The sequence below is a fragment of the Falco cherrug genome, chromosome 4 (genome assembly GCF_023634085.1).
Source record: "Falco cherrug isolate bFalChe1 chromosome 4, bFalChe1.pri, whole genome shotgun sequence".
Lineage (NCBI taxonomy): Eukaryota > Metazoa > Chordata > Aves > Falconiformes > Falconidae > Falco > Falco cherrug.
This window is the reverse complement of record NC_073700.1, coordinates 82,183,644-82,209,767: the sequence shown is the minus strand read 5'-3', so window position 1 is coordinate 82,209,767 and position 26,124 is coordinate 82,183,644. Positions and strand designations below refer to the sequence as shown.

General features: G+C 38.4%; 1 protein-coding gene across 1 annotated transcript in view; it reads left to right on the top strand.

The window, feature by feature from the left end:
• AGMO (alkylglycerol monooxygenase) overlaps positions 1 to 26,124 on the top strand; it is a 192,023-nt gene that overhangs the window by 6,283 nt on the left and 159,616 nt on the right. Inside the window, exons 2-3 of the mRNA XM_055709039.1 lie at positions 428 to 558; positions 13,865 to 14,016. Coding sequence (XP_055565014.1) covers positions 428 to 558; positions 13,865 to 14,016 — 283 coding nt within the window. The remainder of the gene's footprint in view (positions 1 to 427; positions 559 to 13,864; positions 14,017 to 26,124) is intronic.

Here is a 26,124-nt window from a genome sequence, read left to right as displayed (position 1 = left end):
ATGCCAAATTCAGTGGCTGAACACATTCAAAAACCACTTGCGTATCAAATTGAGAGCAGATTCTGTTTTACCTTGTGGTTAGAGGAGTCTACAAATGTTGCTGCTCTCACTGGTTTACTTGAATATGAGAATATGAGTTTGGAAAGACTTTGTGTTTAGTTTTGATGCCCTTTAACAATGTATGTGCTGAAGAGACAAAAGAAGATAATACGGCAAGAGCTTAGTGCACTGGGTTTATGCTGGTGTTATGGATTAAATGGTGACCTTGGTGGTTCTGATTTGTAAGGTCCATGTGGAGCTTTATCATAGTAGCAGCTACTGAGGTGCCAGCCAAACCAAGAAGTATCTGGCTGAATAAACTGCTGTTAGGAAAGGTTGAGCTAATTCTATTTGTGTTGTGACTTCTTTTCTTCAAATTGTTTTTCAGAGTATTCCGTTCTTCATTACTTTTATTGGGCTGGAGTTTGCTGTCAGCTGGGTTCAGAAGCGTAAACTGCCAGGTCGGATCAATGACGGCATAAGTTCTCTTTCTTTAGGTATCCTGTCTCGACTGCCAGAGTAAGTATGTGTGTTATATTAGCTTAAGACTCTTTTTTTAATCAGTAAGAAGGAAGAAGAGAGACATATATTGAAGTTGTTACTGCTATCCTAAAAAGATTAAAAAAAGGCATCTAGATCTTACTTCACTAAAATGAAGTAAGAGTGTAAATACCTTTCTAATCTGTAAGGCTAAATATGATACTTGCAGGATGTTTTCCAGCTCCAGGTATATTAATTTATATTTGATCTTGGCTGTTACCTTTTGCTGATTCTGGGTCTTCAGGTGACTTGACCATATCTTATGTTAGACTATATGTTGAAATCTGAGTTTTCTTTCATTAAACTTCAGGAAGAAGAAAACTAAACAAAACCAAAAAACCAGATCCATTATTTTCACTAGCCTTAAAAAAAAAAAGTGTGCATATAACCAGATTGATAGAATTGTGAATATGCATGTGATCAAAAGTTCTTTGAACTCTGTCATAATCCTGTGTTTGACTTCAGTGGATTTCAGTGCCTCAGAGAATTGTTGCAAACATGGTCATCTGATCTACTTTCCAATGTAAAGGTCATAAGATTTAGCTGAATTAGTTCACAGTGAACAGAGTTGTGTTTTAAAGCAATATCCAGTGTAGATTACTAAATATCCAGTAACAGGGAATCCAGAAAATTCTTTATATAGTTTCTCTAAGTGTTTTTCAGGACGTCAAATTATTTCTAAGGAATATCATGTTTGAGATCTGCCTTTGCATGATACGAGTTTCCAGATGATAGATTTTATTACGTCTTTTCTGTTAGAATGGGATTACATTTCTATTCCCAATGTATGAATTTACAGGTTACCATCAAATTGCATATAATCTGTTCATTACATGAACAAAAGTTTGTTATTTGAATTTGACTATATGGTGTATGTTCAAGTCTTTCAGTTATTCCCACAGTCCTTTTTCTGAATCCTCTGCAGTTTTTCAGACTTCTTGGTGCTGATGTCTCAAGTACACTCCATACTGCAGAAACTACTATATCAGTGCCAAATAATGAAGTAATTTGTTCTCTATTTCTGCTTCTTGTTCCTCCCTTTATATATTCCAGGTCCTTTGAGCAATCCTTCATCCCCAAATATTTTTTGGATTCTGTGGCTTACATTCCTCATTCATAGGGAATATGTTCTTATGCTTGGCCATAGAAATACATAGATTGTACATTTGGTTGTCCTGAAATAGTTTGAATCCATGAATTGTTGTCTTTGTTATTTAGAGATCCCTGGTTTTTGTCACTGTAAATTTCACTAGAAATCTTCTTTGAATCCAGGTATTGATAAAACACATTAAAAGAGCACAGTAACACAAAAATTATCCCTTCTGGTGAGTAGCACCCATTTTCTAAAATGTGTAAATCAGTCACTTTATAATCTATTGAATGTTTGACATTTACTTGATTTTTTTTTTTTTTTTTTAATTTTAAAATCAAGGAAAGTTTTGAAAGCATCTGTGTCTGTGCCTTTAAATTAGGTACAAAGACAGCTTGTGGTGGATTATGTTAGCAGGAAGTATCATGGGCAAAGCCTTTTAAGGGGTATGGTAGATAAATAATGTCACTTAGAGACACTGTCCCAAACTCTTCATATATCTGCAAATAAGAGGCATAAGCTTTTAGCATGAGAAATATTCAAACATAATAGCTGAGAATTTCATGAAGCTATTTTTGCAGCTAGTATACAACCTATGTTGAAACCATTTTGTTGCTTTTAATATGACTTTTGAGCATAATCTTGAAGGAGAAACATCTGTTTTCTTGTTATATTTTAAGCTGTAATAATATATATCAATACATTAGACTTATGTGCTCCAACACACAACCCTGATAAAGGCTTAGTCTAGTTTGCATGCACCTAGTATTGAAATAGTTCAAATACTGCTTCTTCAACTTAACCCAGATTTTCTAGACAGTCACACATTTGACTAGTTTACCATGCTAAATATTTTTTTTTCATCTGAAATATTCAGGACTGGTTAAGTTAAACAAAGGGACTGAGATATATGTAAAGTAACTTTGAATGGTTTTGCGACGCTTTTTGGCTTTATTTTAAGAATACTAAAATGCTTCAAATGCACTTACTCCTGGAAGAAATGCTTGCTGAGAAAACTAGTGGTGTGTGTGTGGAACGCAGCTTTGCAAGGTGCTGAGTACTTTTATTATTTTGGCACTCAGTACTTCACTGCAGAATTTGGCTTGCGGGCTATGCAGTTTTCTTTTGGATAAGAATTATTTTGCAAGGTTGTTTCAACTGAGTAGGCCAAATGATCCCTAAGGACACAAAGTTTGCAAAATCAGGCAAATCTGCAGGATCAGTACACTTATCCATTGCTACACCAGCACAAGAAGTATCTTCCAGGTTGCTTGTGCAGCTCTTGTGGCTGGAAACAGAAGACATTCTTCAGCAGCTCTTTTAAAAAAAGAGTTCTGTAAAGCTTTTAACTTTCTGACTGAATGTGAAAAAAGTAGGCAAAATACAGACTTCCTAAATTATTTAATCACGTTACTATCACAATTCTAATGGTGATTGCTCAGTGTAACAACTATTTTGTAAGAGGAGTTGTGAATAATAGACTGGCTAAAAAGGCTTGAAACAAAAACTTAGAACAGTTTGCATTTCTGTCTTCTGCATCCATAGTGTGAAAGAACTGGGTCAGAAAAGAAAGGGAAAAAGGAAACAAAAATCAAATGCAAAATCTGTTGCTAAGACTTTCACTTCAGTCTTTCCCTTTCAGGCAGAAAAAAGGTAGGGAAAGTTGACAGAAACTGCTAAAACAATATTTCAGCAGAACCCGCAGCATCAGGGGAAATAGTAGTGCAAATCATTAACAGCTGAAGGTTAGATTAACACACCATTGATTGTATCCTCTCCCAGGGACTAATTTTCATTTTCTCAACTAGCAGCAATGGTTTGCCACTTCCTTAAAAAAAATCTGTGGTTGAATCTAAAATGGTGGGCTTCGGTATATTAGTTAGAATGAAGCTTCAGATGCATCGTTGCAAAGAGGTCTTTACGTTAATGAAAAAATTAGGAGTCACAGACCATATTCAACCTCTAAGTATGTTTTTCCATTTCACAGTCTGTATAACAGAAGTACTGCATATCTTGAGGGAAAACAGTATTTATTCAGTGTTTCTTACTTCATTGTTGGAGAAAATGCAAATCCATAAATTGTTGATATTTGTATGTCAAATACTAAAAATGTAGGCGCAAGAGGCAAAGTCTAATCGGGCAAGGCAATGTGTTTTGTTTTTAGGCTTATTAGACTCAACAGCATGTAGCAAGTTGAATTGCTTTGTGCATACACAGCATTTCTTGTAAAATAGCTCATGTATTTCTTAAATATAATTCTCTCTGCCTTAATGCATACTATGCATTCCTCTGCATGTGTGAATACTCAATGTTACATGCAATGAAAAGTAATTTGTGGGAAAGGGAGAAACTGGAATTACTAAGCTTACTCCCATCATCCTAAATGTTGGTGGTTGAAAAATTTCTGAGAACTTTTATTCTAAATAAATAAATAACTTTTCTAACTAACTATTGCCAGGAGATTTGAAATGCTGCTTTAAAAATACACTCCCAAGAGAAAGTTTATTTTGGGTATAAATATCCACTATGCAAGTATGTGCATTATTTTATATTGACCCATTTCTTCTTTTAAAGCAGCAGAACATAAATCAACCCAAAATGTGTTTGGGGGATCCGAGGTAGGTACGTTTTCAAACTAGTTGGGAAAGTCTCTGTTCTTTATGGTTATGCTCAGTTGCCAGTTTTTAGTGTTCAACTCTGCAACACAGTCATACAGTGTGTGAGTGTGTATATATATATTGTCTAACAGTTTTTTCAGTCGAGTCTGCAACTTCTCCATTTCTAAAGAGAACATTACCATATTAATACATTATTTACTTTGGGTTCTGAAACAGGAGATTGGAGTTCTCTGAAGTGTTGTTGAACATCAGAAAAGAATGAGAAAATGCTTTTTGTTTAGTTCACACTATTACGCATCTTAAGGTATCTGCACATCAGCAATGATTGAATCAAAGGAGTACAAATCCTGTTTCTGCTGTAGAGCAGTGTATTAATATTTTTGTACGTCATCTAGATTTTACCCAGAAGTTAGATTGAAGAGGCAGTTCCATATACATCGTAGACCACTGCTGCCAAATGAAGCACCTCTGACTGACTTGTACTTCTGGTTGCTCATTCCTGCCTCTACACCTTCTCTCCCCTTTTGCCAGCATCAGCATTTGTGTTGCCCTATGATGAAGTGGCCCAGGAAGCAGGTCCAGCACCCCACCCCCCCCCCCACCCCCCCACCCCATCATATTAACCTTTATCAGTCTTCATGGTTGTGCAAATTTTTGGGCTAGTACAAGAGATTGGCTTGGAAAAAAGCAGTCAGGGGTGCAGGACAAGAAATACCCAATTCTTTTGTAGCATTACTGAAGTACCTGCTTTAAAACATACGTTGAATTGCAATCTGAAACCGGAGGTTCTCCATTCTTAATAGCAGCACTGATTAGAATGCAGAGCTGATTAAAATATTCTTGGTTCAAGTTGGTGCAAGCAGTTGACAACCTTGTGGAGCTGGCAGTGTCTTGACAGAACACAAATACTTGCCTGCATGGATGTAGCCATTTAAAGTATGTCCTGGTTTCCTGAAGTATCTACTAGACACGCCATGTATGACTACAGAAAATTATAATCTCGTAAATTAGTGGTGGCATGTCTTAGAAGAAAATCTGGTACATGCAGTTTCCCAGAAGTTATATTTTCACTTCAAGGCTTATTAGGTACATTTTTTCTCCACATCTGTGTGACTAAGGCTTTGGACAGATGTTTATTTAGAGCATGGTCAGATGTATTGCTTCTGATCCAGCTGCCCCCTCAGATCTGCCAACATAACTGCACATTTAATTGCTCCCTAACCTGGTCCTGACAAAGTGATCCAGCTAAAAGCAGAAACAAAAGCTCCCCAAGAACTATAAAAGAGGTGTTTAAACTCAGCTGTATTCATTTTGACAGAGCCAGGTCAGGGAGCGGCTATGCATGCAATTAAACTGGCAGGTCTGAGGGCTGGTAACCACCACACTTAGGGCAGTGATGAGCAGATGGGGCCAAACTGGAAGGGGAATCACTGAACCTGCTTAAATGGCAAGTAAAGCTGCTGTGCCATACCATGCCCCTAAACCAACCTAACTGCTGGCTACTGCACTTCTGCCCTTCTGTACTCATTTATGTTGTCCTCCCTTTCTCTTCCGTTGGGTCAGGTGCTCATCTGATCCTGTTTGGAGTTATTTCAGTTCTCTGTGGGAGCAAAAAGGTATTTGCTTAAGGCAGAGAGACAGGCAAGTGAGTGGCAATAGGGCAGCCAAGAGCTGTCAGGCTCTAGGCTCAGGCTCTACTGAACCTGCAGTCACAACCATGGCTGCAGCAGATAGCTGTGCCAATTTAACACATTACCTGTCAAGGCATGTTACTAAAACCAGGATTTTAATAGGTAACAAGCCTGAAGAGACAGAACCTACTCACCTTCCCGTTCCTCCCTCTCTCCAAAAGCACCCTCCTGGCTGCACTGTCCCATACGCACCGCTAATTGTTCCCACATTTTGCCAAAGGTCGCAGCCCTCACAGCTCTGTGAGAACAGGTTTTGAAATAACTCACTAGTCTTCTGTAGGTAAAACAGTCAGAGTAGGGTAAACAATTTCAATAAGAGGGTGGTGCTGTGCAGCAGGAGCTGGTAGGGTTTTCAGCAGGCAAACCTGATTCTGGAAGCGGGTTTTCTAAATCAATTCCGTTCATGGCAGTGACTGTCCATGTGAACAGTCTTTCTTTGGTCTAATTAGTTTTTTTTTAAAATCTGGTTTGTCATTGATAAGTAAGTGGAACTAAATCAGTAAAAGTTAGGATAATTAATCCACATGAGAGTTACAGTCTTCTCACTGCATCAGTTTTAATGCAGTTTTATAAATTTGGCTTCAATTATGCTGTGTCCTCAGGCAAGTCCAAATCCAGCTGTGCCTAGTAAAGATACTAGTACTTCTCACCTGCTGTCAGGTGCTCCATCTTTGCTGTTAACTTCTCTGCTTCTGTCAGTGGTGAGTCCTTCCCAGGCATATCTGCAGCATTACCTTCAGCGGTTTAAACCGTAGAATTTTATTAACCTGGCTCATTTTGTTTGAAGCAGACTGGAGAGCACCCCTGTGGGCAGCACTGCTAGCAGAGCCCAGGAGTACCAATGACCAGCACTAGACAGCCTAACACGCATGGAGTGCTTTTTGGTGATGAGTAAGGAAAGCTCTGATCCAGAGTTTAAAATGAGTTTCTAAATTAAATGACATATATACTAAACATTTTTGTTTAATATAATAAAGGATTTGGGAGAGAGACTTGGGAGAGTTGAGATGTTCTTGGACTAATTGACTGAAACAACTGGTCCCTACCTATCGTAATGTTTTCGAGATTGCTGTATTTCACATAAGCTTGTCAGGGAGCCAATTACTCTTTTAGGCTGTAACCTCTTACACAGACACAGCTGTTTGCAGAATGTATATTTGTCTACATCCTTAGTATTGCATCATTGCCTTTTTTGGTACAGTGAGGCCAGTAAATGGCTTGGTGATTGCCTGTTTGTGCATCTCACAGCCCAGCTTTGCACCTGCCGTGTCTTCAGAAAAAAAGACAAGCTGTCAGTGTGTGTTCTCAAATATACTTGTGCTCTTCTGACTGTGAACAGAGTTTATCCTTATTGGAAATATGTCATTAATTAAATTCAGTAGTTTCTGTAGCTTAAAAAATATACCAGTTCTCAAACCTACTAAACATTGTGTAGATCTTTATTCCATGTTTCTATGTTTTTCTTTAAGATAAATTGTGTCAGTTTGCATGCATTTTGAAAAAACTCTACACAGAAGTTCGTTAGAGTACCCTTCTGACTGAAGCACTTCTCTGCTAAAAGATGCATTAAGCTTAAATCAGGATTCCACTAGATGGAGCACAGGGGTAGCGTTTTTAGAGCTGGCCAACCTAGTTTCCTGGGTCAACACCTAGAAGATATGGGGACTGGCAGAAAATGTCTCTGATCCTGTAAATCAGTGTTACAGATCTCAAAAGAATAGACTTTGACCACTGTGTATATCACAGACAAAAAAACAAATTATAATTTTAAAAGTTCAGAAGTAGGACCAAAGCTGTTCAGTAGAAATTCTTATGTAAATACTTTTCCTCATTTCATCATTTGATGTGCTATAATGTCTCACAGAAGTTATTTCACTATATTTTCATAGGAACAGTCATCTGTTACCAGTTCCTTTGTTCTAGATAAACTCAGAACAACTCTGAGTTGAATAGAATACCCTTTTCTCTTTCCTCATTACTTGCTTATATGTGACCTTTGAGAATATTACAGGCTTGTTCCTAATCTAACTTAAACGGTAATGCAAATTTGCAGACTTCAGTGGAACAATCCATTAGGAGAGGTCTAAATCAGATTCTCTATTGGAAAAAGGTACTAAGTAAGCATTTGTATTACACATCTATTTATACAAATACTGAAAGGTCGTGTGGGCTCGCAGAAGATGATGTTCTAGAATCTCCCAGTATGCTGTGTCTTGAAGTTACTGGAACAGAATTTACTGCTGGGTGTGCTGGGCAGGTATGCATAGGTCTAGAGAAATACAGCTTCCATTCTCATGAAGGAAGAAGAGTAAGCTACAATGCCAGAAGCTCAGCTGTTACTGAAGTTTTTGAACCAGAATTTATAATCTTTTAAAGATCACATGTAATGAAATTTACCAGAAGACTTTGCATAAACTTAAGGCAAAATGTGTTACTACTATGGATTATATCACTAAAGGCAGTGGAACTTCTCATGAAAATATTTAAGTTGTGCTAGTTTATTAATTGATTGCTTATTTATGTATTAGAGCAAAGATGAACAACAAGTGACCTGAATTACATAAACAGGACTTGGACTTAATAAAAGAGCATAACACTGACTTGTTCTTTTCCTTCCAAAACCTGTTGTTTTATGTTTTATTCCACCCACTACTGTAAATTAATATTAGTGTCTTAAATTAAAGGATAAAAAAATGAAGTGCAACAGGAATAGGCTTGGTGGAGAAAGGTCAGCTCTGTCAGACAAAATGTTATGCAATACTGCATACAACACAGCTAGTAGGGATACTGAAGTCACCACCATTTCACTTCATTTTGCCTGTGGTAGGTTTTTTTTTCTCCTTGAGGAAAACTGGGGATTTGCATTATTTAGGCTAAAACGCTATAAAGAGGGAAGCCATACTGAGGAAGAGGAGAGGCTTTGAATCAGCTTTTGTGTCTGGTGGGAACATTTTCTCAAAATGTAGGTGCTATTTCCTGTAATCAAGGGCTTTCCAGAGCCTGATAATAATTTCCCAGCTGTATAATTTTGGTGAATTATTTTTTAGCCTTGGGTTATTTCATGACTAGTTTTGCATATTAAGAATGGGAGAGGATCATATTCATCTTGATGATAGAAAACAGGGAATAGAACTCCCACAGCTCTCTCTCCCTTTCCCTCTACCTTGTGGAAAGTTTGGCTTTGTGCTAAAGCGTGAAAAAAGCTTTGACTGCAGTATGTCAGGCATATTTCAGCTCGATTTGTGTCAACTCTAATAAGTCAGCTGACAAGGTAATAAATTGGGTGTCTGTTCAAGACCTGGCACCTGTACAGGAAATAAAAGGGGATTTCAGTTGCAGGAGGTTTGCTTTGTTTCGCAAATGGACCTTTTCTCAAGGCTCCTCGGCCTCCTCCCCCCTTCTCTTTACTGAAATCATGTTATCAAAATGTTTATTTCAGTTGTGACTGGAGCCAGTTTTTCATCAGGAAAAGAACGCTCTGTGACTGTCCTTGGAAATGGAAATCCTTGTGCTTTCCACTCTGAAACAAAGGCTTACAGAGCATTTAATTATTCATGTATCCTGCTGTTACATATATGGTCTGAATAATTTCATATTATTGAGAAGAAACTGCCTTTGTTCAACATTTTGAAACTTCACATTCATACAGTTTGAATCAGGCTAGGAAAACTGAATTTATTTAACCCAGGGAAACTGTGTTAGTAGTATCTTACTATTTTTAATGATAATATAACCTTGTGACCAGGGTATCTTAATATGTTTCCCTCTGTGCCTGACCTCCAAGGATGCAAGTCTGTTTATAGCCCTTGAGAGCGGAGCTTTTGTAGGTCCAGCTGTAGAGTTGTGTTTTTAGCTCTGGGGTGCCAGGTTGGTTCCCAGTGTGACACAAACTGGTGACTGCAATAGTGGTGAGAGCCTGAGGTGGTTTCCCTGGGGTCTTCTCTTTCAACACACGGATCTTCCTTCATGCTCAAAAGAGAGACTGTTAACAGCTACTGTCTCTGACCCTTTTCCCTTTGGGGGACTGTCCTGGGCACCATGGAAGAGATTTCCTAAACCTTTGGTTTCAGGCTGTAAGGCTGATCTGTGAGTTGGAGGATGCAAAATAGGACTTTGTATGCTTTGAAATGGGCAGCTGCTTTTTCTTCCAATTGAATTTCCTCAACCTTTTCTCTCCTTCATTATCCCATAGGGATCTACCATAAGTAGATCTTCATTTCCTTGTGGAGATTTCATCTCCCAGAATTTCCTCCTTTGATTTTTTTTAATTAGAGGAATTGATAATCTGGCCCAGTAGAAGGAGGAGGGGGAAATGGTTTATTAAAACAAATATTATCACCTTTGAGTAAAGTATGTATGAACTTTAGAAACAAGGGGATGAGATCTCTCTCTCAAAGTCCAAACAGTTGCCTAAGTGCATACTTCGTACATAATAAGAAAATCTTCAACAGAAATGTTCAAAATCCGAGAAATCTATGCAGTGTATGTAATAAGGTTTTCTGTACAGTCTATCTGTTCTAGGATTTATTACTCCTTATGCAGAGGACTGGACTGGATGACAAAAGTCTTACCTATCCACTTCTGTCATATTTATGGTTAAAACCTAACATTTAAATGACGAGAAAGGTTTTTTAAGTTCTCTTCAGTATTTGCAAGCGAAAATGGAACTAGAGGGAGGAAAAAAAGGGCAATATAAACCTTTAAAACTCCAGCTGAACTTTCAGAATTATAATTGAAAGCAAGCTCTGGACTTTCCTATCTATCACACTGTAAATTTTTTTAAAAATATTTAGCTAAGCAGCTCTTCTTTTTCCAGCACTGCATAGTGATATGATGGATTACTCTAAACTAATTACAGTAATCAGCTAGTGTTATGTGCTGTAGAGTTGTGATTCAAGCATGAAGGAAAGAATGAACAGCAAATTACATATATAAAAAATGTGTTGCAGGGTTAGCTCAAGTTTTACACCTTGGCCTCAGCCTGGGGGGGGGAAGGACTCAAGGGTGAAATACTGAAAGCTGATAAAAAATGGAGGAAATGTACCAGTTCACGTATCTTTGGATGTACTGCAAAGGCATTATATGTTAATAAAAGTGAAAGAATAAAGTAAGAAAACAGTACCTAATAAGAACTGATACTCTATGTTGCCAGAGGTGTTTTAAATTTCCTGGCCATTGAAAAGATGTTAAGAAATGCCCATTTCTTTGTGTTTGAATAAAATCAGTTCCCTTCTGACCGGTTTTGAAAGGGATTGAGAATTTATACTGAATTTTACAGATGCCTCGTGAGGTGAATTGCAAAAATCTGGTTGGACACCTATAATCTTCTTTAAAAATATTTATGGAACACAGCTCTTATGAAAATTAAACATGTTCCAGGTGTGTACAGTCCAACTTCTGGGCATAGCTAAGTTGTTTTTGAAGTGGTAGATACACCTGTTGTTGCTAGTCAAGAGAAATTCTTCATCTGCCAGCTGCTGAAATGAAACTTCATGGGTTTTGTTGTGTTTTGCAAGAGAAAAACTGGGATGATTGTGCTAAAGGTAGGAATTAGTTGCAGGCAAGGTGTGGCAGCTGGCTGGGGAAAACACATTTGTTCTTTTCTTCCTGAGCAACAACTCCTTGTAATGCTTCAGCTTCTTGCGATAAAATGGTGGATGTGATACTGTTCTGCTTGCAGGCTAGTATCGGGAGCTTGGGATTTTCAGCTGATTTTGTTCCTTGTTAATAGAGAAACTAGTAGTGGGAAGATTAAGGTGTTTCCTTCTAGCCTTATCCAAAACACTGTTGTGGGAAAGAGGTGCTAACGCCAGAAATAAAAAGCTCTGAATGGATGTCTCTGCAAAAATATGGAGATGGCTGTAAAGTTCAGTCATAGCATCATAGCATGGGGGATGGTTTGCAAGCTGACACAGTCATGTTTGCTGAGGTTCCCTCATGTGTCAGTGCAGCTACCCAAAAGAATAGAGCATGGCCGGACTGTTTTCAGGGATATATTCCAGGTGTGTGAAATAGGGCTTTAAGAGGAGAAGTATAGCGTGCCCTTTTTTAGTTTTGCTAATTTAAGTATTTTTGGGCTCATGCTATAAACTATATAAAAAAACAATCTACCTGAAAAAAAAAAGGGGGGGGGGGGGGGGGGGAAAGGCAAGTTTGGGAATAAGCATCATTCAGAAGTGTCACTGAGACAAGTATGAAAAGACATGGACAGAGAGATGCCTGGAGACTTTCAGCTGATTTCAGTGTAAGGTGAAGCTTTAAGGGCAGAGTAAAGTGAAAAAGCGATGTTGGACTGTGACAGTCTTTCAGCAGAGGTTTTGCAAGGCTGCCACACCTATGTGCAGTTTGTTACCACCTCTATTCAAGTGGTTTTTTTGCAGGTGTGACATTTGCTATCCCCATTTGTAGTTCTCTGAATTTGAATCCCTTAGTCTTCCTTCAACCATCAATATGATTTACAGATTTCTAAAGTCTTTCACAACTTTGCACAAAGGCATTGTTCTGCTGATAATACTGCCACCCTCTCCCAAAAATATACCAACAGCAAAACATCTAAGAACTAGATTAGTTTTTATTGTGTGTAGGTGATGGTGCTAATGATAATCTTATTTCTGGCTCTTAGGCCCTAAACTGAGGTACCTTTAATCCATTGATACATAAAAAAGAATATGTGTGATTTTCCTACAATTAGTATTTTTCCCTACTCTTTTTCTGCATGCTGATTTTCAGAGGCAGCTCCAGTTCAGTTCACCACAGTCCCACAAACACAAAACGGCAAAGGAGGGTAGTGGGAGGGCGTGCAAGGAGGCTGCTGCAGATCATGCTGTGGACAACTCTCTTCCTCAAAAATGCCAGTTTAAATATGCATCAACCTACAGCTGAGGCACCATTTCAGCTACCTAAGCCAATTGTCACTTGAGCCACCCCAGTGTCCACAGCCTCTCATTTCTGTCACACTGGGGCTAACACATCCCAATCTGTACAAAAACTCAACCAGCAAAACCAAAGCAATTTGGAGGCAGATCCCTCTCTGAATCAGTGAAACAAGGTGGGAGGTGGTGGGGCACTGTGGGGAGTGTGTGATCTTGGCAACCTAAATTTGTATTAACCTAAACAGCTGTGGAGAATTACCAGTGGATCTGGCCTGCCCATCCCAGAGCTACTTTCTCCTTCTCCTGGTGTTAGCATTCATCTGTGTTAGGTCGGGGGTAGTTGATCACTCCTTGTTAGCCAGGAACTGAGCAGCAATAAAAACTGCTGTTTGGTGGCTTTTCCGCCTTTGCAAATTCATGGGTTTTCTCCCCCTTTCTGGCAGTCCTGCCATTTTTCTCTATCAATTGCCCTTTCCCTTCTTTTTGAAGGCATTGGGCTTTGTCTCCTCCTGCTGTGTTTATCCCCTTTTAAAGTGAAGTGATATGCAGAGCAGATTGAATATCTCGTGGCTTCCAAAAGTCCTGTCACCATCCATGCCCTTCCTTACAGTGGAAATAGTCATGGTATTTTAATGTCATACATTAGTATTTGAGCATAAATGCTGCTATACTTCAGTCACCTCTACCTTGTAAATTAGCAGGGATGGCTTTCCTCCAGATCTTGGAAGAACAGGAACACAATAATACCTGCAGAGCACTGGGGTGCTTCAGCCTTTGAGCATGCTGCAACATAAGTGATGAGCAGGTAGGGTCAGTTTAAAAACCTTGTAGATCTTAAGCAAAGGTTCCACTGAAGTCAATAGTAGTACTTGACAGAGGTTGCAGAACTTGGAGACTGGCTTTATATGTGTTACAAAAAGACTCCCATCTGATAAATGGTAAGTATAGAGTAAAAATATTATGTAATTAAAGTTGACAAAATTATTGATAAAACATTTTGGATCTCTGTTTCAGTGTTTTATTCAGAAGTGTTGACTTAATTAGTTATATCTATATATGGGATAAGTACAGACTCTTTGAACTGCCCTGGGACTCGCCATGGACATGGTATTTGACACTTCTGGGAGTGGACTTTGCATACTACTGCTTTCATCGCATAAGCCATGGTAAGATTTAACAAGCTCTTAATGTATTAAAATAAAAATTATATGAATTATTTATTAATAAAGTGAGGTATTTAGTTTTGTTTCTATACTTAAACTACTATAAGCATACATAGTTGCTTTTCTTCTCAAGGGTTAGCAGAAACTCACTTTTACTTTGAGCATGGAAAACAGTTTATACATCATGATCTGTATAATAAACGTGGTTATGTGAAAAGAGTATCAATTTGAAAGCAGTACCACAGTGAAAGTAAAGTATCAGGGAAAAAATAGGGAGTACATAAAAATTAAGGGTTAGTATCCCTACACGCCTGTATGAAAAATGCAGCATAGTATATAGATAAGTATTTCAAAATAATCTAATGGATGTACAAAATGGAGAGTAATAAAAAGAAGGGTGGCCAAAATAATGAAAGGACAGCTGACTAACTTAATGTGTTTTAAAATATATTTTTAATTATTCAATCATTGTTTAATTGGTAAATGAATAAAATTTTTTCTATACTTTATATATCTATGGGCATAGGTATATATGTATGAATAAGTCATGTTAGAAATCCTGTCTGCAATTAACACTTGACTACATAAATGCAAGTCTTGCCTTGTTTTTTTAGAAGTATGTTTTTATCCCTTTTAGCTTTTATACATGGAAGAGAAAATGCACAGCTTAGAAAGGATTTAACTTTTATTTATTGTAACAGTGGAAGCCCATGTAAATCATCCACTCATTTCTGTACACATATATTTGAAGATGTAATAATATCGATCCCTGTGTGCCTGTGTCTTATTACATATTTCTGTTCTATACTGACATCATATTTTTGTTCTAGCCTTGTATATCCTATCTGAAAATACAGTAACACTTCTATCAATCCAAATTCTGGGCCTGATCTAAAGTCCGTAGCGATGAAGTAAGAATCTTTTTGTTGTTTAAGAGGCTTTGGTCTGGGCTTCTCAAGCCAGACTGCCTATAGCTCGCAAAAGCGGTGGGATCTAGTGACAATAGTTTATGTAATGTGCTTTCAGAAAGGGAAAATGTTTTGATGCCAATAGGTCAGCGGAATATATGGAAGTAGGTAAGAAAGGAGCCTGAGCTGCAGCGGGGAGTGGGAGGGAGGAAGGGTCCCTCCCGGGTGGGGATGGCAGGCAGGCGTGAGAACAATGCAGGGTGGGTGCAGGGGGACAACAATGGTGGGGGGACAGGGCGGGAGGCGAGGAAGCAGGGGGACCTGGAACAATGCAGCCGGGGGGACATCGCGGCCGGGAGCTGGGAGCCCTGCGTGGGTGTACGCGAGACTGGGAATATGCTTCGCAAACAATGACATTAACAGTGCTGGCAGGGCTACAGCCTCAGGCTGAGAACTGGACCAGAGCAGGAGGCTATTCCTGCATTTTAAAATAAAAATAATTGCCTTCAAGTGTTGGAAAATCACTAGCCAGGCTGTGCTTTCACTGGAGTCAGTGGTAGAATTCCCACTGGCAGAGAAGAGAGCAGGGTCAGTTCTGTGCTCTCTAAAGCAATTGCATGTATTTCTGTTCGTGCAGCAACTTTGCATTTACTCGTCTGTTTTTCTCTGTTCAAAGGGGGTTGCACACTTTGAAATGAATCTTGCTAGCTGTTTTAGAATTAAAATCCAAACCAATTCTGCCTAAACGTAATGGAGTTGAGGAAACCGTATAAGAAAATACTGCTCTTGTGTTAATAAGGTCAGTGCTGAGCATTCAATAAATGTTAATTTACTCTCCAGATTACAGAAATACTGCTTGCAGTTAGGTCTGAGCTACTCAGCAGGGAACTGATGCAACATTGTAGAACATCACTTGAAGTGGAGATTTTAGTTTAACCAGTGCTTTTTTCTGTGGTCAAGCAATGATGAAATCTGTAGCACAGCAACACAGCTGCGAAAGTTGGCCACTTTGGAAGTTGTTAAGGAAATTTAAGTGTAGGAGGTGGGTTTAAAAAGTAAATTGTAAACTCATGAAAAATACCTTTGCACTTTGAGAGGCCAGGGCACTGAAACAGTCTCTGGTATAAACGGACAAAACACCCTTGCACTAGAAAGTGACAGGGCCTGGTAATTCAGGCTTGGATCCCAGAGCAAAGTTAAAAATTAATAGCACATGTATATCCCAGGAAATTCAAGCTGTGTGGGCTTATGTGTGGGGATGTAAATAATAGCGCTAATTGTTTCAAACTGGAAAACTAAAATTCAGATTCATTTTGCAGTTGCATCTTAATACTTTATTATTTTTGATAAAAATAATAATCATCAACACATAGCTTTACTTGTCTCCCAAGCAATAATGTGATAATTCGAAGCCCTGTCTTTTTACTACCTTATCTCATCTCATGTTGTCCATGCAATAATTGGATTGTCCATTCTGCTATTTGAAGAAATCGTCTGAGTCATTACAGATTTTAAAGTTTCTTCTGTAGCAGAAACTCTACTATACAGTATCAGGTTTTTACCCAGCACTTGGGAAGCTATTTTTTCCTCTTCACTATATGTGTGTAATAGCTATTATCATAAACTGAAGTTATACAGCAACAAGAGGAAGTATTTTTAGGTGTGATCTCATTTTGCAAAGGATAGAGTTATTCTAAGTATGTGCTTGTATTTTCCATTGTTTGCAGTAGCCACTAAAAAGTTAGAAAATAAAATGTTTCACCAGTTATTCCAGCATTCTTCTGGGCTTGATCCAACAGCCATTGCAGTCAATGGGAGTACTTGGTTAGCCACTGCTTTTTCTCCTGGTGTTTTAATGAATTTATAAATCAATGTAACTCTTCCCTTTGTTTCAGTAAAAACACCCGTTGTGGCTGTACTAAGGAGAAAAGAACGCTGTAGAAAATCACAGGTTTTGGTTTTATATATTTTTTTTTTCAGGGAAGGATATGTGTGGGTTTGGGGGATTTTTACCAGTTATTTTAATCTATCATATCTGGATTACCCTTGAAGCTTCCCCTCCAGGTGCAGAGTCCTTGCAGAGTTACTCTTGCAGGAGAGGGGGATTCGGTGATCCCAGAGCAGTGCCAAGCCCCAGCCCTGGTGCAGCACACACCTCCCCGTGCCCTGGCCTCACAGATACTCCTGTTGCAGCTACATGAAAACGGCAGTAAGGAATTTGGAGGCTCTGTAAACTAATTTCTTTAGCAGCCACACCTTTTAATCAGGGGAGGAAATCTAGAGACTTCCAGATCCAGGCAAAAACAAGAGGCGCACTTGTGTGGAGCCCAGGTCCCGGCTGTGGAGCGGCTGGCTCTGGTGCGGGGTCTCTGCTGGGCCCAGGGGCACCCCCTGTCTGAGCAGAGCCCATGGCAGCGGCTGCGCTCCCAACCCTGTGCCCCAACAGGGGACAGTGGGGACCTGTAAAACTCTGGTCCTCAGTGTCAGGGAGTAGTTTTTAATCTGTGCTCCCCGCGGGATTGCATCCTGCAGAGCAGTGTGATTTTCTGTCAGCCAGGGGACCCTCCTCTCCTCTTTCAGGCCTTGGAAGAAGCTGTCCAAGTCTGGCAGCCAGCAGATTTAGAGAGCCTGTGTCTTTTTAACGGCAGCTTCCAACACCTCTTCTTTTGTTCTCCTTTAGTGCTGGGGAATTTCCATTGCTTCAGCGTCCCTCCCCTCAGACAACCTGGGAGAAGCGCGTTTCCTTCAGCAGGCCGACCTCCGCAGCAGCTGCATTGTTCTGCCAGGGCTGCGGCGGCCCGTGTCAGCCGCTTGCCCCCATTGTCCGCTGGTGGCTTCCAGCTGCCCTGTGGGATACGTGACATGGTCCCTGTCAGCAACGGGCCGAGCCAATATGAGCTGATGGTTTGAGTTATGTGCAGAGGTCATAAAGTAGACCTCAACTGATAAGCGTATCCTCAGCAGATTCCCCAGCTGCTACATAAAATGTTGAGTTAATGGCGTGTCTCTTAATAATTCTGAGTTTGTTTGTGGTGGATGAGAAATAAGTCTTCTACTATACCAGGCATATTGTGGAGAAATAGGCTCCAAGTTCCACAGATTCTCCCACCCCACAGGACCGATATTTTGGCCAAAGCCAGCTTCTGAAGGGTCAGAAGTCGAAGAAGAAAACCTGAAAACTCATTTCAGTTTTGTCCCTCAAAAGGCCATGCCTCAGGTATGTGGCAGAATGTCTCAGCTGAGGATATTGAGGAGGTTTTCTTTCTAAGATTTCCAATAATCCGAAGCTTTGTGAACTTCTCATATTCTGTTTTGTATAATTTTAAAAAGTGGGTTTCCCTGTTCATGGCCTACATTGCTTCTTACTTTTCTCCCAGTAAGCATCTTTTCTTACAGTTTCATAGAACAACTTCTTCGGCAGCAGAGCTGACTTCAGAAGTTTCTGGCTGCTCTTTCCTACACCATGATGCAGTTTGCCACCCACTCGGTTCTGGAAAAAACCTCCTGCACCACGACTGTGTGCCTGAGGTCACTGAAACAGTCCATGTTGAAGAACAGAGCTGTGTTGAGTTTCCTAAACAATTTGGCTCAGTTCAGTAGTCATGGTGTCAACTTAGCTGTGGTCGAGGACATAAGCAACATAAGCCAGACTGGCTAGCACAGAATCTGTGGGAAACTTGGAGACTTCAGAGAGAGCAGAGAGAATTTTCTCGGTCGGTAGTGCACAGGCAGGTAACTCACTCTTTTATAAGGACCCAGAATGGACAAATCGAGGCAGGTAGCATCTCAAGATTCATGCCGTTAAAATGACTGGAATAGGCAACAGTAAACCCCAGTCCTGTTCTTTCTGCTAACAATATACGTAGTCTGCAATAATAATCCTGATATTATCGCTCTGGACACCAGTGCAATGCTGATGCGGAACGAGGAGATAAGTTTGAACTTGCAAGCCTGTGAAGACAGCAGGGCTCACAGTCTCTTCACCATCTACATTTACTGCTCATTTTGGGAGGTTGCATTGGAATCATATGATAGTGCTATCTTTATTTATCTGACCCATTCCTGCCTTTGAAGTGCTCCTTTCATCTGCATTTTATAATGTATTTGTCTGAAGTTGGTATATTAGAATGGACTTGTTCAGCGGATTTTATATTAAGAATTGATAGTATATTGATATAATCTTGGATTTAAAGTATTTCAGATTTATGGGAAAGTCATTATAATAAAATTATGTCTGACTTTTGTTACTGGCAATATGGTCAGAGACACAAAGTTTTCTTTTTGGGAAGATCTGTATTCCCCTAGAAATATGGTAAATGACAATGTTCTTTTACATGCCAAAGACTCCATCTGAGGGGCACAGGGAGAGGGTTGTGTGCTGGTGGGTTTTTAGGCTTGTCCTTGCACTCTCTTATCTGACCAGAAATTCAGTACTATATTGATTATCCAGCGTGAAACAAATTTAATTCCACCCCAGTGAAAGATAGAAAACTTTGGGAACTGTCAAGTGCCTGAGTGAGGCTCTGCTCTTTCTCGTGTCACAGCTTGTGTTGATTGCAAAGGGAATTGATACCCAGTGATTAAGAGAAATATATTCTCTTCTTGTGAATTTTAGAGAAAACATTTTTTGCCATTCTGTCAGGTGTTTTTTCTTATTTTTTTTAAACAGGCTTGGGAGAGCAGGATATTAAAATGCTGACTCTGCTTGCCTCACAAAAATAGCAAAAGCAATAGCTGGTTGTCATATTTTCTGTTCTATCTTCTGAATGATTCTAGTATAATACCTGCAGACAGCATAACATGAATTGAAAATAAATAGAGTTCATGTGATTATGATTCATTCCCTGCCTTCCAAGTCCACTGTAAATAAACGACACCATTTGTTATTTCTGTATGCTTGTTTTTATACCTGTATCTTTTACCTTTCTCTGACTTTTCAGAAATAAGAGGTGCTCCTTTACCAAGTGTCATTTAATTTTCTGAGAGGACACTAAATTTGTAGAAGACCACCGTCTATCTAAGCAAACCAAAATGTTGCAATTCGTTTTGAAATGTAAATATATATTTTGGTTGAGAAAGTTCACCTGAAAACTACCTCAGCTGCAATGAGGCTTCCTGACGTGGAGTGGTCTAGGGTCCCATAAAATTATAGGAGCCTTCTTGTATTGTTTTCAGGTTGTTATTGTTCGTAATAAGTTCCTGTTGTTTGAAAGACTGATTTCTTGTATACTGGCAAGAATAATGTCCTGATATGAAGTGAGGTTGACTCATTTAGTCTGTTAAATTTATTGTGGCACATACAGAGATAACAAGCCCCTTCTGTTTTACTTTAGAAGCTGTGAGATAAGTGACTTTCTGAAAAATCTCCGTAACACGAAGAGCTTGGAAGATGGAAATAAGAGGAAAGCCACTAGAGCGTTCTCACTTAATTTTAATTTCTGAATATCCAAAAGACATTTACAGGTGAACAGATTTTCTAAATATGTGAAATGCCAGAGGTTATTAAGAATTATGATGACAACCAATCTGCCAAGAAGTTGTATGGCAGACAAAGTGTTTGGCCATGGATTTTTGGCTCTTTAGAGCTACTGCCTCAGAGTGGGAATATGATGTAGCAGAGGACAGGACATGTCTCATTGCTATAGGTGAGGAATTAAGCTGCATGATCTGAGTTCAAAATATAGTTCAAGACATAAGCAGCTTATTTTTTTTTTTTTATGATAGAAGGATACCAGCAGAAAAGTCAGTATACACTTGCCATGATTTTTATAGGTTTTCTGTAAATACCTGGTAATTGCTTTTCTTTGTCGCAGGATACTGGGAGAGGTGGACCTCTGTGGTTGTTATTAGGGCTTCATATGTGTATGAAAGCAATCTTTTTGAAATTTTCTGATATACCAATATATCTTTTAAATATCATGACATATGCATTCCTGAAAGCGTGAGCTGACACTATTATGACACTTCTTATACCAAGCATTCAGGTGGTAATTCCATCTCCTCTCAGCACTGTTTATCTTTTCTCAGGCTTCCACCATGAAGAGGCCTGGCAAGCTCCCCAGTACAAAGTGAAAAAGAAACCATATTCCTCCGTTTTCCTTGCTAGTCATCTTTTCTTATGATTGGGAAAAGGGGCCAGCACAGTTAATATTCCTCTTAAGTATCACGCAAATCCTGCTTTGAGGGTTTACATAAAACATTGGCATTCTTGAGGCTCTATATGTAGACATGCATTTGCTAGAGGTACCTATTATGGGTGTTTGGAGGGTAGAGTTTCATCTTTTTCCTACCTGCAGTGCCTGGATTGTTCCTGAGTGCACAGACTGGGGAAAACGCTCTGGATCAGCTTGCACAAAATCAAGTTTGTAACATGCTTTTAAAATAAAACATTAGAAAATGTAGAATAAATATCCTTAAATATTCAAAGCTGTGGGAAAAAGTCACTTTTTTTTTTCACTTAAAATTTTCTTTAAGGTGGTAAAACCTAAAATTTCTCAAGCTTGAAATGAATTAAAAAAGGCATTTGTGAAATGACTGTCTTCTGAGATACCAGGAAACATTCACAGTATATGGACTGAGCAGGTGGATGTAATGAAGAAACCCACACATTGCACACATGGCTGTTGTGATTACAGTCATGCTCCTGACTATTAAACTAATCTGACAGAAGCATCACTGCACATGAACAACTTAAAACAGTATCTTATGGGATGAAGTGGGAGAAGAAATTTTGCTATAAATTAGCATGGATTGAACATTCAAAAAGTCAACTGTCTTCACACATTTGTATCCTTGGCTATTGCTGCCCTCTAGTCTGTGCATGTGCATTTTAACCGGGAAAAAAATCACTCCCTTTTTAGTCTTGAGTGGAGACATGAGTATGAAAGCATCTAACTCACTATGCAGAGAAACAGTTCATTTGACATGCTTTTCCAAGTGTGCTGCTGAAAACCAATGAAATGGTGCATAACACTTGTACTTCTTAAGGTGTTATAGAACATAAAGTAAAATATGAATTATCCAAGTTTTAAAGTGAACCTTTTTGCAGTTAGTGCATGTGGGAGTGGAGAAACTAATTCTTCTGCAATAGTGTGAAGATACGGGGCTTTACCTGAAAAAAAGATCTGAAATAGTTCCATTACACACTATTTGACCTCCTAAATGTTTTAGAACCACCTTCAATCAGGTAACTTCGTAAGTTGAAGAGAGAGACTGTACGTTTGGAAGTTTAACTACTTCCAAGTTCTAGAAAAGCAGTGCAGCTATGTCTGTCTTTTATTCTTTTTTTGAAACTTATATTTAGAGTAAGTGAAAACCCACCTGAGAATATATATTCTTTTTTCTCTTGACCTAATTTTAAGCCATGTTACTTATTTCAGCTAAAGGCTTCTTACTTAGAAACATAAAAATGCTCACTAATACCTATTTCCTGAATAAGCTGCACACAGATCACTTCGTTCAGGCTCATTTTAAACACATTTTTTTCCTAAACCAATTTTAATTACTTTGGAGATGTCAGTTTTGGATACAGCAGCTTTGCAGACTGTCTTGCTGTAGGGCTTTGTCCTAGACTGGAGGGATGTTTGAAGATGGGCGAGGTTCATTTTTATGCCCCTTCCATGTTTTGCCAATCTCTTGGAATTAGTAGGTTATCAATGAAAAGTAGCAAATGTAGTGACAGTTTTAAATTTGTGATATGAAAAAGTGATTGTAAGGAATTCGATTTAGAGTAAAAGCACACGTCATGTAATTCAGCAAACAGCAGCAGGGGTAACTACTTTTTGTCACTTAAGTTTTAAAGTAGAAGCAGAGGCCTAGAGATGTAAAAGGCATTGTTAAAACAGATGGCCCACTGAAATGCTTGTGCTTTTTCTGTTACAAAAAAAAAGTTGTTTTTCTCCTGCTGTGCTAGTAAAAGTTGCCTGATCATTATTGCTCTGTTTTTCAGTCTGTATAATTTTAGCATGGAGAAAGAAATGCACATGCTGTCTCTCTGCATCCCTGCCTCTGAAGCAGCGCTTTACTTAATAGTCATTGTGAAGACCTATAGTATTTCGTAGTTTCAAAGAGCTGTTTTGAATTTTCTTTTCAAACACTTCTCAAACTGTCCAGAATTTAGCTTTGGAGCACCTTCACAGTCTACCTGCAGGGAAAGGTAAGGTGGCTCCTGGGGCATGTGTGCAGTTCTGTGGCTGGGGGATGTGGAGCAGGGACATGGACGCAGCTCTCCTTCTGGGGAGATGGGCCGTTCTGAAGGGCTTGGGCTTGCACTTCTGTTCTTCAGCAGGATATTGTTAAAACTCTCATTTCTGGAGTATTAGGACTAAGGATGTATCAGAAATACCATTGCTCTTTCCATTTATTTCATGCTCTTTTTGCAATTTTTTCTGTAATTTAAATAGTGTGTATCCATAATTACATGTGTATCTTATGCATGTATACACAGACATTTTTTAAATTATATGTGGTATTAAGTTGTGACTGAAATATTTCCCAGTGTGTACAATTGATCATTTCAGAATTAGCTAAAATTTAAAAAAAAATAAGTTAAGAAAAAGATTGTGCTTTGCTAATTACACCCTCAGTTTTACTGACTGATGTGCACTCCTTGCAAAGAATAGGCACATGATTATTTGCAAATTTGAAAAAGCTTTTTTTTTTTTTCTTTGAGTAAGAAATTTAAAATTACTTTTTAAAGCAGACTAGAAGTGCATTCCACCCCAGCCCCCAAGTGGCAAGCTGTTCCTTTCAGGATATTACTCAGATTTCTAGAAGCTGGATGTCTGTAATAGTTTCCCTTGCTTGCTAAAAATCTAGTGAGGCCATTACCATTTAAAATACTTTATTATACATTTCAAGATTGGCAATTAATATTTAAAGTGTGTGTGGAGCAGACAAAATATTATTGTGTCTGGACAATGTTCTTTGCATGTATGTTTCCTTCAATGCATCTTTATTGCCTTAATTAAAGTATTTAAACTGCCAAAAATGCTTTTTAAGTGTAGGAATGGCGATGTTTTCCACATCACACTCTATCTAAACTGATAGCATGCTGGTGGAAGATGTAACAATAAAAATTGCTAGCCAGTTTTTTTGCCTTTTCCCCCCTCTTTTTAATAGCTAAAATTATCAGTAAATCCTTTTTTGGCATAACTTTTCTTTTTTCCCAACCACAGGTATTTAAATAACCTACAGTATTTCTCCATTAGTTTTTCTCAAGAATTAGTAATTGTCAAACCTGAATAAATTCAGCAAGGTTAAATATTTTAAAAGTAAAATTACTTTTTTAAATCTTAATGAAGATACGCTCTAAATAGAATGTAAATATCCTGTTGCAAGAAGATATCTGCAATGTTCTCTTGTATAAAGCTGTATGAAAGACAGGTATCCTAAATAAGAATCACTCAGCTGTTATAGTATTTATAGCTGGGTTTTTTAAAGCACTTGGATTTGGGCACTGGATGTTGGCCTCTGCAAATTATTTTGAGAGCTAAATGCAAACCGAAGCATTGTGAAAATGTCTTTCTGTTGATGGCAACCAAAAATTGTGACTATTTAAGTCATATTGGTATGCATGCATGGGGAAGTCCAAGGTTTTGTAGGGTCCATGAGGACTCTCGAATCTATCTAGTTACTAACTTTCCAGAAACTCTTACAAACTTTTCCTCTGAAAAAAAATGAAACAACGTTCAGCCTCTCTGATGAGGACAAGTAAGTGGCAGTCATTACGCAGACTTACTAGGAAAATGGGGGGGGGGGGGGGGGGGTATTGCTTCAGAGAATGCAGAGCAACCTGGACACGCAATTTGTAAACATGGGTGAGATTCTCCCTTGCTACTTTTAATACAATTAGAAGAATTTCTTTCTATTTAATGATCATATTCCACTCATATCACTGTTCTAAGCATACCTTGCCATTTTATAGTTGCAAGTTCAGCAGTGGCAAAACTATTGCTCAGTATAAAAAGGGGAGTGCAGAATCTCAGACTGTAATAACACTATGCCATGCGACATGTTTTCACAAGGAATCATTTCAGACATCAGTGATGTCAGGTTCATGCCTTCCATCAACTGGAAACTGGCCTATTAAAGTGAGACAGAAAAAGGTAAGTTTTTTCTTTTGATTTTACAGCACAGTGGTGTAAGGAAAGTAGATGCTTTATATGTGCATCATATATTTTACATGCTTTTGTGTTTTTATTTAATTTCATTTTAAATTATAGTTCCTATTAACACATATGGATGCTCAGATCCTAAAAAGTTTGTAGTCATAAAATCTCATTTTTCTTCAGTAAGGTAACCTATAGTGTGCTACAGATACAAAAATAAAAAGTGTTTCTTACTCAAAACTACCTTTTAATTATTATACTCTTGACTGGAAATTACCTTCTGTCTAAAAAAAGAAACAAAATAAATAAGTAATTAAAAAAAGAAACTGTTCCTGCATTGTTTGTTGCTTAGAAATGATGTGAGGCAGGAATGAGCAAACCTGTCAAAGCCAACTCTCAAGTCTTTCCCACTATTTGTGGCTTTGCTTTTCTGATTGCTCTTATCCACTCATTCTAACATGAAATTTTAATTCTTTTAAATTATAAATGTTGTTGTGGTACTTAAACATGAATTTCATTTGTTGATTTAAAGTTGAAAAATAAATCTAGAAGTAGTATAGAGAAATGCAGAGCTAAGTCTGTAACCTTGTTATATCATTAGTAGCTTCCTTTGTACCATATGGTTAAAATGAATCTGAGTCATGAATGCTTTGTGGCATTCCTATGGGACAAATGGCAGCGTGCAAAGTGCCCACAGTACACATAAAATAAATACATTCTAAATGATAGAATTTTAAGAAGCTGTAATATTAATTTATGCTCTTTTGTCTTTAAATATGGTATGATTTTCAAGTTAACCTCTCTTCTAAGAGCACTTCCACTTCACCAAGCAGAGTGAAGCTAGAAAGCATGAAGCTGGTTTAAAGAAATAACAAAGGAAAAGTGAATGCGACCTCAGTTGAACAACAGACTTAAAAAAACCTCGTTGCATAATTTGAATTCTTGTCCAAAACGTTTTGCTAAGCAATTCAGATTGGATACCAGGTTGGTGATTTGGAAAATTTAAAGTCAGCAGTAGCTTCAAATTACTGAATAGCAAGAAAAACTAAACTCATATTTAGATAGATTCAGAAATGATTACAGAAATATGTATC